The sequence below is a fragment of the Hemibagrus wyckioides genome, linkage group LG22 (assembly GCF_019097595.1).
Source record: "Hemibagrus wyckioides isolate EC202008001 linkage group LG22, SWU_Hwy_1.0, whole genome shotgun sequence".
In the NCBI taxonomy this organism is placed as follows: Eukaryota; Metazoa; Chordata; class Actinopteri; order Siluriformes; family Bagridae; genus Hemibagrus; species Hemibagrus wyckioides.
In genome coordinates, this window is record NC_080731.1 from 7,429,615 (window position 1) to 7,444,570 (window position 14,956).

Consider the following 14,956-nt stretch of genomic DNA (forward strand, 5'->3'; position numbering starts at 1 on the left):
GTTATTAAGCCACATCATTTATGGCAGAGTAAGGAATTACACAGACCAGGTGTAACATTTTTAGCAGTGAGAGGTGAAGTGAATAACGCTGATGATCTCCTCATCATGGCATCTGTTAGTGGGTGGGATATATTAGGCAGCAAGTGAACATTTTGTCCTCAAAGTTAGAAGCAGGACAAATGGGCAAGCGTAAGGATTTGAGCGAGTTCGATGAAGGGCCAAATTGTGATGGCGGATAGACGACTGGATCAGAGCATCTCCAAAACTGCAGCTCTTGTGGGGTGTTCCCGGTCTGCAGTGGTCAGTATCTATCAAAAGTGGTCCAAGGAAGGAACAGTGGTGAACCAGCGACAGGGTCATGGACAGCCAAGGCCGGGAACGAAGGCTGGACCGTGTGATCCGATCCAACAGACGAACTACTGTTGCTCAAATTGCTGGAGAAGTTAATGCTGGTTCTGATAGAAAGGTGTCAGAATATACAGTGTATGATGGGTCAGGGCAGCAAAAGGGGGACCAACACAATATTAGGTAGGTGGTCATAATGTTATGCCTGGTTTGGTGTGAATATAGTCATTTTAATTTTTACACAATATACACATTTCAGGACAATGTGAGGCAATCAGTTTATGAACAGAAGAGATGTTAAAAAGTGTTAAAAAGAATGCACTGGTGAGTTTGGCAATAGCAAGTTAATCTGGAGTTCCATAATATTATTGAGAGCGATAAGACAATGAAATCAGTGAGTACATAATCTTGGTATAAGTTTTAAAATGTCTAATGTAACCACCATAAACAGACAATACACTAAAAAAGGCTCACAACCTTCACATTTAAGAGTCTGGAATGTTAATAAATGTCAATAAACTTATCATTTCAACAGATAAATAATTGACAGATGACCGAAGACTAGTCATAGACAGTGTTACACAGCCTGTCTGCAGGCAAAAAGATGATTTCATTTATTCACTACATGCTGCATGTAATAAAATAACATTCTTGGGGGGAAAAAATATATAAAAAATGAGATACTGTAATTGTTACAGCTGAATTTCTATAAAGAAAATAAAGATCATAAGACTTAATGAAGAATCAAGAATGTTCACCAAACTTAAGGGTTGACGGCAAATTTGGGGACAATTTAATATAAAATAATAATCATGATTATGCTGTATGAAAGAATCAGGACTGTTATTATTGAGCATAGGCAAATTTTAGAGATAGAATGAGACTGAGGAGATTGATGTGGATGATGCTTATAATCAAACTATGAACTCATTGTACAGTTGTAATTCTGTCAAATTCAGTTTCTCCTAAGGTAGATTATGTGACAGTTGTGCTGTAGGGAAATTTGCCATCTCACTGGAATCCTGAGCTCGGGTTACTGTCTGTATGCAGTTTTGCATGTTCTCCCCATCTGGGTTCTCCGGTTTCCTCCCACCTCTTGAAACATGCTGGTATATGGGCTGGTGACTCTAAATTGCCCCTGTGTGTGAATGTGTGTAAGGATGGTGTCTCATCCAGCTTGAATTCCTGGCTCGCACCCAGCGTTTCCGGGACAGGCTCCAGCTTTACTGTGAACCTGACCAGGATAAAGCAGCTACTGAAAGTGAGAGAGAGAGTGAAGGAGATTAGTTATACTTCGGAATGAAGGTTCAAATTAGACTTTAAATACCATTTTCTTCGTGAAACAGACTTTAAAATACTTGTGACTGAGAAACATTCACTATATTGACAAAAGTTTTGGGACACCCCTCCAAATCATTGAAATCAGGAATTGGGTCCCCTTAGTTCAAGTGAAAGGAACCCGTAATGCTTCAGCATACCAAGACATTTTGGACAATTTCATGCTCCCAACTTTGTGGGGACAGTTTGGGGATGACCCTTTCTTGTTCCAACATGACTGCACACCAGTGCACAAAGCAAGGTCCATAAAGACATGGAGGAGAGAGTCTGGTGTGGAGGAACTGCACAGAGTCCTGACCTCAACCTGATAGAACACCTTTGGGATGAATTAGAGCGGAGACTGCAAGCCAGACCTTTTCGTCCAACATCAGTGCCTGACCTCACAAATGCGCTTCTAGAGGAATGGTCAAAAAAATCCCATAAACACACTCCTAATCCTCCCAAAGCTGTTCTATCGGGTTGAGGTCAGGACTCTGTGCAGTTCCTCCACACCAAACTCGCTCATCCATGTCTTTATGGTCCTTGCTTTGTGCACTGGTGTACAGTCATGTTGGAACAGGAAGGGGTCATCCCCAAACTGTTCACACAAAGCTGGGAGCATGAAATTGTCCAAAATGTCTTGGTATGGCTGAAGCATTAACAGTTCCTTTCACTGGAACTAAGCCCAACCCCTGAATATAATGATTTGGAGGGGTGTCCCAAAACTTTTGGCAATATAGTGTATATGAGTATACCAAAAACCAAGTGACCAAATTAAGTGTCACAGAGAATCCGTTATAATTGCCTCTTTTTCTGCTCATTTGCCTTGTTTTTTTGTTTTTTTTAAAGTGAAATAAATAAAGAAAATAATAATAGAGGTATGTTCACAGTGGGAATGTAAACCTGGGCTCTCAGGTCCAGCGTTACCTGAGGCTCACTGCCACATCCACTGCTGACGTCACCGACGGCCGCCATGTTAGCTCTCACCGAGCCGAGAGGAAAGTGCGACCTGAAGCTAACTCGGTGAAGAATTACCCCGCGTTCTCTCTCTCAGACCGGCCGCTCGTTGGATTTAGGAAGGCGACGCTTTATGTATCAGACTTAAAAACCAGAAAGACTCCGACCTCAGACAGGAAGTTTTGTCTGAGAGGCTGGCGTGTGCGCGGGTGCGTGTGTTGTTCTTCTTTCCCGTGTGCGGCTAACGCTATGAGTACGTTGACTCAGCGGAGTTCGGGCCTCGTGCAGCGACGCACCGAGGCCTCGCGCAGCGCCGCCGCCGCCGACAGAGACAAGAGCGCTCGCGGCGAGGACGACGACGAGCACCGCCGAGAAGAGCAAGAAGACGATGACAGCGGCGACTCCAAAGAAACCCGACTGACCCTCATGGAGGAAGTGTTGCTCCTGGGCTTGAAAGACCGCGAGGTTAGTTTAGTAGTCGGTTAGCTCGGCGTTATTAGTTTTTTATCAACAAGGCTAACTTGGACAACATGCTAAGAATAATGATTAGCTATACAAATGACACAAATGCTAACTTTTCTTTGACCTGATATTGACCAAGACAGCTAAATAGCTAGCCGTCGCTTCTTAGCTAGCTAATGTTTTGGGGAAACCAGACGTCAGTTTGACTCGGGAATGCAACAATTGTTAGCTGTAACGTTACTAAGCTCAATAAAGTTAACGAGTTGATCCTTTTATATCAGCTGTAATGATGTGTTGGTGGCTGGGGGACGACGACTTTTCTCCTGCTTGTTCACTGGAAGACTAGCCACCTAGCAGATATTAGCTTAATTAACTTATCGTATTAGCCGAGCAGTCAGCTGTTCACACACTTCACAAAAGCGTTTAATATTTACATTCATGATAATTCTGACCTAAATGTGTGGATACTGGATTATATTAATGTCGAGGTTAATTTCCAAAAACAATCCTCACGCGCTGGGTGTGTTCCAGTTGTTTACCCTAATAATGTACATTATATTACCAAAAGTTTTCCGACACCCCTCCAAATCATTGAATTAATGCGTTGTTTTTCAGGGGACCCTTAGTTCCAGTGAAAGGAACTTGTAATGCTTCAGCATACCAAGACATTTTGGACCATTTCATGCTCCCAACTTTGTGGGAACAGTTTAGGGATGACCCCCTTCCTGTTCCAACATGACTGCGCACCAGTGCATAAAGCAAGGACCATAAAGACATGGAGGAGAGAGTCTGGTGTGGAGAAACTTCAAGAGTCTTGACTTCAAAACCTTTGGGATGAATTAGAGTGGAGACTGTGAGCCAGGCCTTTTCGTCCAACATCAGTGCCTGACCTCACATCTGCGCTTCTAGTGGAATGGAGTTGAAGCTGTTATAGCTGCAAAGGGCAGGACAACTCCATATTAATTTCATGCGCATGTAAAGGCAGACATAACAGGTGGTCTATCAGGTTGAGGTCAGGACTCTGTGCAGGTCAATCAAGCTCCTCCACACCAAACTCTCTCATCCATGTCTTTATGGTCCTTGCTTTGTGCACTGGTGCGCAGTCATGTTGGAACAGGAAGGGGTCATCCCCAAACTGTTCCCACAAAGTTGGGAGCATGAAATTGTCCAAAATGTCTTGGTATGCTGAAGCATAAAGAGTTCATTTCACTGGAACTAAGGGGCCGAGACCAACCCCTGAATTCAATGATTTGGAGGGGTGTCCCAAAACCTTTGTCGATATAGTGTATATTAGTCTAGACCATTTTACCCATATCCTCAGAGTACACATTTATTTTATGAACATAACCCAAAGTTTCAACACACTTGACTCAGTACTTGCATATCTTTTTATGTTTATTGCGGCTATATTCTTGAACATTTCATCCACAGAAAACATTGTCCAAATTGACATGATCACGGTTTGGATTAAACCCGTTCAGACAAAATAATACAAATAATAGTGACTCGGTAGTGAATATAATAACTTTTAAGTTAAGCTTCACATACACTTCTTAAAGAACCCTTGTTCTAGACTTAAATAAAAAGTAATTAAATGCATACACACAATTGTACCTCTCTCTGTATGCAAGTACTAGTGTAAAATAGACAAACTACAGAGTAAATATTGATGTAAGTTTAAGGCTGTGTGCTTTTCAGCAGCTGTTTACTTAGTAATCAGTTCAGCAATTTAAAGACTTTAGCCATATAAGTATATTTGACGTCTACAAACACGTATGTTATTTGTAATGTATATAGAAACGTGCACCGTTCTCTTTGCAGAGGTGTAAACACACTATTTTGCAAAGCATTGATCGAAACAGATTGTCGTTCTTTTGTGGTAAATGTGGGAAAACCCCCTGAAATATAAACCAGGCGTTTTGTCCAGGCTTGAGGGATTAAAACAATAATCTGACCACTTCACAGACGTGATTGCGCAGTGAAGTCAGCAGTGACCAGTCAGTTCCTGAGAATTGTGCTCTGATAAAGTTTTCAGACTGGAGGCGATCAGGTTAATATATTATTTGAGAGACCATTTTTCTACTTGTATGACCTCACTTTTATTGGTCTCTGAACCCAGAAGCATATCAGGCCTCTTGAACAAGCCGTTTGTTCTTGTAAATAAAGCAGGTTGAAATTTGCACATGGCATTTGAGGCAGTGACGGTTGTTAACTAGTCATGTGTAGGCGTCAGTGTTCGCGTCCTGTTGAACCCTGAACCTGCTGTGCTATAAAACAGATAGAACAAACGAACATTTCAGTGGTTTATCTTTAAAGAAAACCTTGTTAACTGGCGGATGAAATTTCACGTCATCGGTGTATGCTGTTAAATGTATATTTACAACAGCGAGCGAGAGGGTGACGGGTAACCAATTATTTTCTACGAATGCGTGCAACCACGAGAGCCATGATTTTAGCATCAGAGCAGCGGGACATGCTGGATGAGATTTTTTTCCTCAACTTTATGCAAATTAGGTGTGACTCCTTAAAGCGACCAAAAATAATAAGCGCTTGAATATTATTTTCATTTCGTTTGTATATGTTAAGTAAATAATTTCATCAATGAACTGAATTTTGTTTAATTCTCCTAATGACACGAATGAATGAATATTGATCTAATATATTTAGCTATTTGGACTCACGGATGAGATTTTCTCGACTTTATGCAAATTAGGTATTACTAAACAATGTTTCCTCATATGGCTTATGTGCTGAAACATTTTTCACTCCCCCACACAACTTTATTTCCTGTCTGTGTTTAGTTCGAAGGTAAACATTTAAGAAACAGGAATAAAAATGTAAAACGTTTTCATCCCATCCTGTCATGTACGCATTAAAAGGTGTATGAGTAGAGATATTTTGAAGAAAAATAAAGTTTTGGTGGGAAAAATTAGCGAAAGACCATTGGTTCTAATACAATTATATGTCTAGCATGTAATGTACACTCTTTATTTACGTTATTATAACGTTAAAATTCATTTTTACTTCAGATAAATCATATAATTCATTAAATCATGTGCCGTACACTTCATTTGGCCGTGATACTTTCAGAGCCAGACGGCTTGTACGTCCACACAGGCCACAACGGTAGCGTCTACTCCATGTCCACAAAAACAAACTGGTCACTGACTTGAAGGTGTATTTTAAAGAGTAGTGTGTTCCTTCTGAACTTTTGTCTTGATGCAGCCCAAAAATGAACACACACGGAGAAACTGTATTTATTGAGCATGTAATAAAAAATTAACATGATTCCTGATTCACACTGACTGTGGCTTAAGGTTGATTTGGTTTAAACCACATCTCACACATCAATGTATTGTCCTTGTTTTATGCTGATGCATGTTTTAGTGATCCAGTTATCATATGCTTTAAATCTGCCTACCAACATGGCTTTTTTCCCTCCACACGCTGTGTTTTTCTTTACTGAAATAACCGACATGAGAAAATGACGTCCGAAAAGTGAGAGAAGTGGCTCATGTGATCGGCTTGCTTTAACAACAAGTCCTAGTTATAAAAGGCTAAATATCTAGGCTACTGGTCTCCGCTGCGTACCATGCACAGGTTAAACATGTCGAAGATAAAAAGTCTCATGTATTCTAAAGCTCAGAATGTTGGCCAACAGCTTTCTGACTTTTTGTCAAGGTCAAAGACATTTTACTGGAAGGTCTGTTAGGCGGGTATAAGGACCTTGGCCTCGTCTGTGTGATTTTTCTACCTTGTATTCAAATCATGTTTATGTTAATATTTGACATGGACCAGAATTAGAGTATATCCACTGACTTAAATTTAGAAGGTGAGCTGAATAATTAGAAATCTTATACAATATAACGTGAAAAGGTTTGTAATACAGACGTGTAAAGTGCTAGGAGGGTGGCAGAACACAAGAGACACAATGACTTCAGCCAGCTTTGCTCAGTGACGTGAAACAAGTCTTTCCAGTTGGCCTGAGGAAACCCAGGTTCCTGCCCATGTTGGTTATCTCAAATCAGCCGTGCGATAGATTATAATCAGACTCTATTCGGTATCCTAGCATTTAATTGACCAGGCTAGCAATTGTGCATTGTATGCAACATAACATTAATCGACTCCAAGTGTTAATGAGTGTCATAAAACATACCATGCATAGCATATTCATCTGTTGTTTTGTTGGTGCTAGAACAATGAGGAAAGAATTTTAATGCACAAAGACATTTTAAAGGTGGATGCCGAACTGTAACAATGATGATTTTGCTGCGGTTCCAAAGACAGATAAGAAATTAAACATTCAGTGTTTTTTAAAGATTATAAAAATAGCCTGTTTATTAAGGAGTTTCAAGCGTGTGACGCTATCAGAAACATATATGATGAAATAAGTTATAAGACTCACTACACTAAGGCTAAAAGTATGTGGACACGTGATCATCACACACATGTGGATCTTTCCCAAACTGTTGGCACGTTCCATATAGGATGTTTTTGTATGCCATAGCGTTACTGTTTTCCTTCGCTTGAGTTAAGAGGCCTGTACGTATTTCAGCATGATTATGCCCCTGTCTATAATGACATGGTCAGCCAAGACTGGAATGGAAGAAGTGTCCTACACTCTGTCCTCAACCCCACTGAGCACCTTTGGGATGAACTGCAATGCAGACTGCACTCCAGGCCTTCTCATTCAACATCAGTGCCTGATTTCATTAATACTCTTGTGGCTGAATGGGGAAATCCCCACAGACACACTACATAGTTTAGTGGAAAGCATTCCCAGATGTGTGTAGCTTTATATAATGGTAAAGATGGGGCTGAATCTGGAAAGAGATGTTCAATAAGCGCTTGAATATTAGTGTCCACAAACTTTCGGTCATATGTTAAATACATAATTTTATCAATGAAGTGAATATTTTTTTAATTCTTCTAATAACATGAATGAATGAATATTGATCTGAAATATTTAGCTACTTGGAATCATAGTTCATGACATTGCAAGGAGTTGTCTCTGTCATGGTTGAGAAATGTACAGAGTTCAGTCTCCTAACTAAACATTTTCACTAGGTAAATTGTTTATAAACTATAATTGTTTATGTCCCCCCCACTGTTGATTTAACCTGGTGTTTCCTCACAGGGCTACACATCTTTCTGGAATGACTGCATATCCTCAGGACTGCGTGGATGTATGCTCATTGAGCTCGCCTTACGAGGAAGGTTGCAGTTGGAGGCCTGTGGCATGAGGAGAAAAAGCCTACTCGCCAGAAAGGTGGGGTCCTTGATGTAAATCCAGCTCCCTGATGATGTCTCTGTCATGTCGGTTTCTCTTGCTTAGTTATGTTGGTTCTCTGATCTTTTTCATGGGTACAGCTTAATCCTTCCAAAATAGTTTTGTATACAGGAAAGGCGTATGTGAATTTACCATGTGTAAGAGTAAGAACCATGTATAGTATTCCACGGCACCATAATATTTCTTTTAAAAAAAAAAAAAAAAAAAAAAATCCTTTTTTTTTTTTAAATCCTATATATATAATATACACACACACACTGATCAGGCATAACATTATGAGCACTTACAGATGAAGTGAATAACACTGATCTCCTCATCATGGCACCTGTTAGTGGGTGGGATATATTAGGCAGCAAGTGAACATTTTGTCCTCAAAGTTGATTTTAGAAGCAGGAAAAATGGACAAGAGTAAGGATTTGAGCGAGTTTGACGGAGGGCCAAATTGTGATGGCTAGACGACTGGATCAGAGCATCTCCAAAACTGCAGCTCTTGTGGGGTTTTCCCGGTCTGCAGTGGTCAGTATCAATCAAAGGTTGTCCGAGGAAGGTACAGTGATGAACCGGTGACAGGGTCATGGGCGGCCAAGGCTCATTGATGCATGTGGGGAGTGAAGGCTGGCCCGTGTGATCCGATCCGACAGACGAGCTACTGTTGATCAAGTTGTTGAAAAAGTTAATGCTAGGTCTGATAGAAAGGTTTCAGAATACACAGTGCATGATGGGTCAGGGCTGATTTGGCAGCAAAAAGGGGGACCAACACAATATTAGGCAGGTGGTCATAATGTTATGCCTGGTTGATGTGTGTTTGTATGTATACACTACTCACAAAAAGTTAAGGATATTTGGCTTTTCGGTGAAATTTATGGAAAATGTAAAAATTTCACGCTACAGTGATATTATATCATGAAAGTAGGGCATTTAAGTAGAAGCATGCGATGGTGATTTCCTCATCTCAAACCATTTATTGAAACAAAAGCCAATAACAGTGCTGAGTATACCACAACAAAAAATGTCAGTGTCTCAATAATTTGTCATGTACAGCTTGACAACGACGTCTCATGCTGTTCACGAGTCGACTTATTGTCTGCTGAAGCATGGCATTCCACTCTTCTTGAAGGGCGGCCCTCAGGTCATTGAGGTTCTGGGGTGCAGGGTTACGAGCCTCTACACGGTGACTTAACTGATCCCATAGGTTTTCTATGGGATTCAGGTCTGGAGAAAGTGCAGGCCACTCCATTTGAGGTATCCCAGCCTCCAGGAGCCGTTCCCTAATAATGCGACCTCGATGAGCTGGAGCATTGTCGTCCATGAAGATGAAATTAGGCCTGTGTTGTTCATGCAGGGGCACAATGACTGGATTAATGTTATTCAGGTAGTATTGGCTTGTCACTGTACCATTCACAAGATGTAGGGCAGTTCTGTATTGAGTAGACACACCTGCCCAGACTGTAACACCACCACAACAGTGGCTGATGCATAGCGCTCTCCTTGAAGTCTCCAACATCGTTGGCAGCCATCATTTCTGCTCAACATGAATCGACTTTCATCAGAGAACAGCACTGAGGCCCACTGGTCCCTCGTCCAGCGTAAATGCTCCCTGGCCCATGCAAGATGCCTGGTGGTGTGGGCAGGTACCCTTGCAGGTCGTCTACCACGCAGACCACGCTGATGTAAACGGTTTCGAATGGTCTGACGTGACACTTGGGTGCCTCTCACCTCCCTTAAATGTGCCTGGAGTTGAGTGGCATTCATCATCCGGTTCCGCAGGGCACTGTTCACAATGAAGCGGTCATCAACGTGGGATGTGGCCAAAGCACGTCCACTTCTGTGTCTTTCTGTGACTCTTCCAGTCTCTCTGTATCTCTGTCGCAACCTGCTGATGACACTCTGAGACACTCTAAGCTCAGTGGCCACTTCCCTCTGAGAACATCCTGTTTGAAGCCTCGCAATGGCGAGGTACTGTTGATCAGTTGTTAGGTGTGGTCTTGGTCTCATGATGTGAAAATGTGAACAGCATGATGAAGAGGACTGTTTAAATACCAATTCTAAATGAACCAGAAAATTTATTGGTCGATTCATGGATCAAACACCAGTTGTGAATTTTGCCGTTAAGCAACTTGTTAGAGAACAGCAAGTTATGCAAAAAGTACTGAAACACTGAACAGTTGGACGTGTGCATTCAAAAGTGTAGAGAAGGTCAAATTAAGTTCACCTGTAAAGGTTATAGTGCATTTTAGGTGCATCCTGAAATTTCACCCGAAAGCCGAATATCCTTAACTTTTTTGAGTAGTGTATATAGTGCTGTGCCACAAGGGGGTGCTGGTTTGCTAAGGGAAGTATGAAAGAGGCACTAAAGCATTCTAATTTGGATTTATCTTCTTTTTCTAACCTGACCTGTGTCATTTAGTCCTTTATAATAATTATAGGTTGGTTTATTTTTGACTTTGCTCTTGTTAATGCAATTCTGTGCACTGAAACATCTTTATGTTAATAAAATGGATAGCACAAAATATCTCACCTTTCATTAACAGGTTATTTGTAAATCTGATGCTCCAACTGGTGATGTGCTCCTGGATGAAGCTCTGAAACACATTAAAGAGACCCAGCCTCCAGAGACTGTACAGAGCTGGATTGAGCTCCTTAGTGGTAAGGATTAAAGACTACCATTCATTGATGAGCATCTTTAAAAAAAAATCTGGATCTAATTTCAATTAATAACTAAAAGTACTCTTTTACTGATTATATTAATGTTGCGTTCAGTGTTCTAGACATTCAGAAACATTTTGGGTTTTATTATTTATTTATCTGTTTTTTAAATTTCCTTTCATGCTAATGAGTTTGGTGTCTCCCGAAGGTGAAACGTGGAACCCGTTGAAGCTCCACTACCAGCTGCGGAACGTGCGTGAACGCCTCGCCAAGAACCTGGTAGAGAAGGGTGTGCTCACCACAGAGAAGCAGAACTTCTTGCTGTTCGACATGACGACACACCCGCTCACCAACAGCAACATCAAGCAGCGTCTCATCAAGAAGGTGCAGGAAGCCGTGCTGGACAAGTGGGTGAATGACCCACAGCGCATGGACAAGCGTCTACTGGCGCTCATCTTCCTGGCTCACTCATCCGACGTGCTGGAAAACGCATTTGCGCCGCTGCTGGACGAGCAGTACGACCTGGCCATGAAGAGGGTGCGGCAGCTGCTCGACCTCGAGCCTGAGGGCGAGAGCATGAAGAGTAACGCCAATGAGCTGCTGTGGGCTGTCGTGGCTGCCTTCACCAAATGAGGATACACTTGTAAAGCACTAAAAAAAAACAAACATTTGACTGGTTACTGAAAAAAAACAGGCAAAAAGGGTTGTATCTGAAATGAACGATAACTCTCTACAGAGCTGTCTCAGTCACACACCCCTCACCCCATACTCCCCTTTCCTTGCCGATTACTTGCTTCCCTTCTACGTTCTCTACACAGCCTTGATCTGGCCAGAGGAAAGCATGCCTGCCTTTTCCCTCCTCCTTTCATTCTTATTTTGTCCAGTTAGATGCATGAGGGGTATTCTCTTCTTGGACCTGTCTGTCTGAAGATCCTGCAGGAGCAATTCTATATACCCTTTGCCTAACTGGACAAGTGGGCTTTTTTTCTCCCTTTTATTTTCTCTCTCCGTACTCTGCCCTAAAGGTAGTATGGGTTTACTTTCTTATTAATGCTAATTCAAAATTATAGGTCAGAAAGTGAGTCCCGTCCCCCCCAATGTTAGCGCGATCTTACTGTTTGAATCTTTTTGGATAGAAATGCATACACTCAATATGAATGACGATAATAGGACTGGAGGGTTTGAGTCTGTGATGTATGGAAAAAGTCTCTGTGTCGAATGGTTTCAGATCACTATCCTCTGCCAGACTTGGCGGCCTTGGTTCAAAGGTTGTGGAGTTCCAGAGAAACCACAAGATTATTAAGCACCAAATACTCCCATTGGGGCGCAGATTAGCTCCAGGCCTGTAGTGTTACATCAGTGCAATGGTAGTAATGGCTCCTGGAGTGTGTTTGGGGTTGCTTTCTCTTTTTTTTTTTTTTTTTTTTTTTTCTTTGCAAACGAAACCAAGTTTGATAACGGAGTCGACTCGTGGATGGTGCAGCTTGGCCGGCCACCGTAATCCGTCAATGCGTCTGACCAGTCAAAAGCAGCCTGATGATCTGATGAATAGAGAGTGTGTGGATCCTCTCCAGGGGGGGAAAAATAGAAGAAAAATATTTAATTCCGTAAAGCTCTCACTTGTTCTTCACAAGTTCGACGTTCCCAAATTTTTTTTTGTTTTGTTGCTCAGTAGCATAAAAGGTTTCTATTTTTCACAGTCATGAACTTCTTCACTAATACTTTGAGCGCTACCTCTCAGACCTCTCACACTTCACCCTTTATTGTTTTAACTGCCTCTCACTGGCTTTGTCACTCACACGCATTTATTAATCTACAGTTTTCTTCTACATACGTGAAGCCACTGTTATGTGCCTAATCTCGGTTACAGGACTTGTGACCTCCACGTTACAATATGTACTGTAGCTGTTCCTCAACATGACATTCATGAACACTGAGCGAATCGCTTTTAAAAATCCTAGATCTGTCCCTAAATCTTAAATTTTATGTGTAAGGGGAATGTCAGGTATTTAGGCTTCAATTTTTTTATTATTTTTTTTTCCCCCTTCATCTTTCCTGTCCTTTCACATTTGCTGTGTGAAGAAGGGATGTTTTGTTTTCTTCATTTTTGCTCTCGGATATCTACCAGCCTCTGTAGAGTACTTTTATCAGATTGCTGTCTTTATTTAGACAGGGAGCTATCCACAAAATCCTCACAACTACATTAGTTTTTATCGTACGGTCAGAAAGAGGGGTTTAAATAGAGTATGCAAGACGTTTCACGCCAGTATCAATGTTGCAAGTCGGTCTATATAAGTTTGCTAATTTTTCCCCCCAGTTTTCATGTTTATGTATTCCTCTCTTACAGACTGATTCACCAATAATAAAATAAAAAAAAACTTTAATGACCATTTTGATTGAGACTCACGTTTATGCTTTACTCAGTTCCTCGTCATATATTTAACGCTAATGTATTTGTATTATTATTATTATTTTTGGTTTTAGAGGCAGATTGCACAGAGGCGTAACAACACATTCCAGCTGAATCCGTAGTGTTGTCTATCGGCTAATCCACTATATCCTGACATGCGTTTTGTTTTCTCCGAGTCGAACATGTTAACTTGAAGATGCCTTTGATCAGACACTTTCTCTGCTGAGCTCCATGTTGCATTACGTTTTCATTTTCTGCTGCCAAATTAATGTTTTGTTTTACTCATTTCGGAAGCATACATTTTACACGCTTCTGCTTCATTTGTTATCCATCGTGATTAATTGCTTACCTTTTTGCAGCTACTCCTGTACCTGTATGTAGCGGATACTCTGTTTTTGTTTTTTGTTTTGTTTTTTTGGGCAAAGAAAACTGAAATCATGTGTAACTTTAGAGCCCATTATGAAGGGACCCATATGTGTACACACTTTCCTATTACCAAATAAATGAAGGTATTGGGAGTGCCTCAGAAACACTCATCTGTCGTTCATTTTTTTAAATTTTTTTATGCGAGTTTGTGTGTTTTTTTTTTTTGTTTCATCTTCATGAGCTTTACCATGAAAGCACGTCTTTCCTTTCTGTTCCCATTTTATTTTCCCTATCCGTCATTCGGAAATCTTTGGGGAAAAACATGCAAGAGCGTGAAGAATTCTTCACTAGGTTGCATGTCCGGTCCTGTGCATATATTAGCTGGAAATAATACTTGATCAGGCTCGCTGTTATTGATCAATGAGGTTATATCCCTGTTATTAGCTTACCAAAGATTGCAATTATTATTTATTACCGAACATGCTGTACATCTGATCCGTTTATAGGTATGTTTAATGTCGTCTTAATTTATTAACATTAAGATAAATTAAAGCTTGCCATGTTCCTGAGAAACTGCAAACCACAAAGCCTTTAAGATTCCCACAACAATTATGTAGCCATACAAGTCCCTTGTATAAACCTGCTACTCTCCTGCCATTATAGAAAACAAATCTTGACCAATCCGAATCAAGAATTCGACAGAACCCCAAGGTGTAAACTCTATACGTGTATGAAAATTCCAATCCTAGCATTAGACATCAGTTCATGGGTTCCGTTCTGGCCTGCAGCTAGTTCTGGATTTGAACTTTTCCTTCCACTTTAACCACCGAACCTCAATGCAGTCTTCTTTACGCCACCACGCTGGAGCCATGTCACACCTGGAAACTGTTAATGGCTATGAACAAGCACTGATCCCCACTGAAACACTTGCACGGATGGGACTGGAGTGTTTAGCTTGGGGCTGTACTCTTAACCAGTCACATATGCTCGTGTGTGAATGTTGCAGAGATCGTTCTAGACCAGCAGCTGATCTCCGATCATCGCTAACGGTCGGATTTCATTTGCTAGTCATTTAGTGAGTCTGAGAAGCAGGTAGGTGATCTAAAAAAATAATGAATGGAGCTCAGGTAGGGGTTAGTGGGGTGAGTTTACGTCCTGCAACT

The 14,956-nt window shown here is 41.2% G+C and overlaps 1 protein-coding gene across 1 annotated transcript; it reads left to right on the plus strand.

Moving 5' to 3' along the window:
• The first annotated feature begins 2,640 nt into the window (after window positions 1–2,640).
• On the plus strand, window positions 2,641–13,419 carry golph3a (golgi phosphoprotein 3a). Its single transcript, XM_058374927.1, has 4 exons — window positions 2,641–3,084; window positions 8,219–8,350; window positions 10,903–11,017; window positions 11,226–13,419. Exons 1-4 carry the CDS (start codon window positions 2,869–2,871, stop codon window positions 11,648–11,650), a joined length of 888 nt encoding a protein of 295 aa, XP_058230910.1. The 5' UTR covers window positions 2,641–2,868; the 3' UTR covers window positions 11,651–13,419.
• Window positions 13,420–14,956: the final 1,537 nt, after the last annotated feature.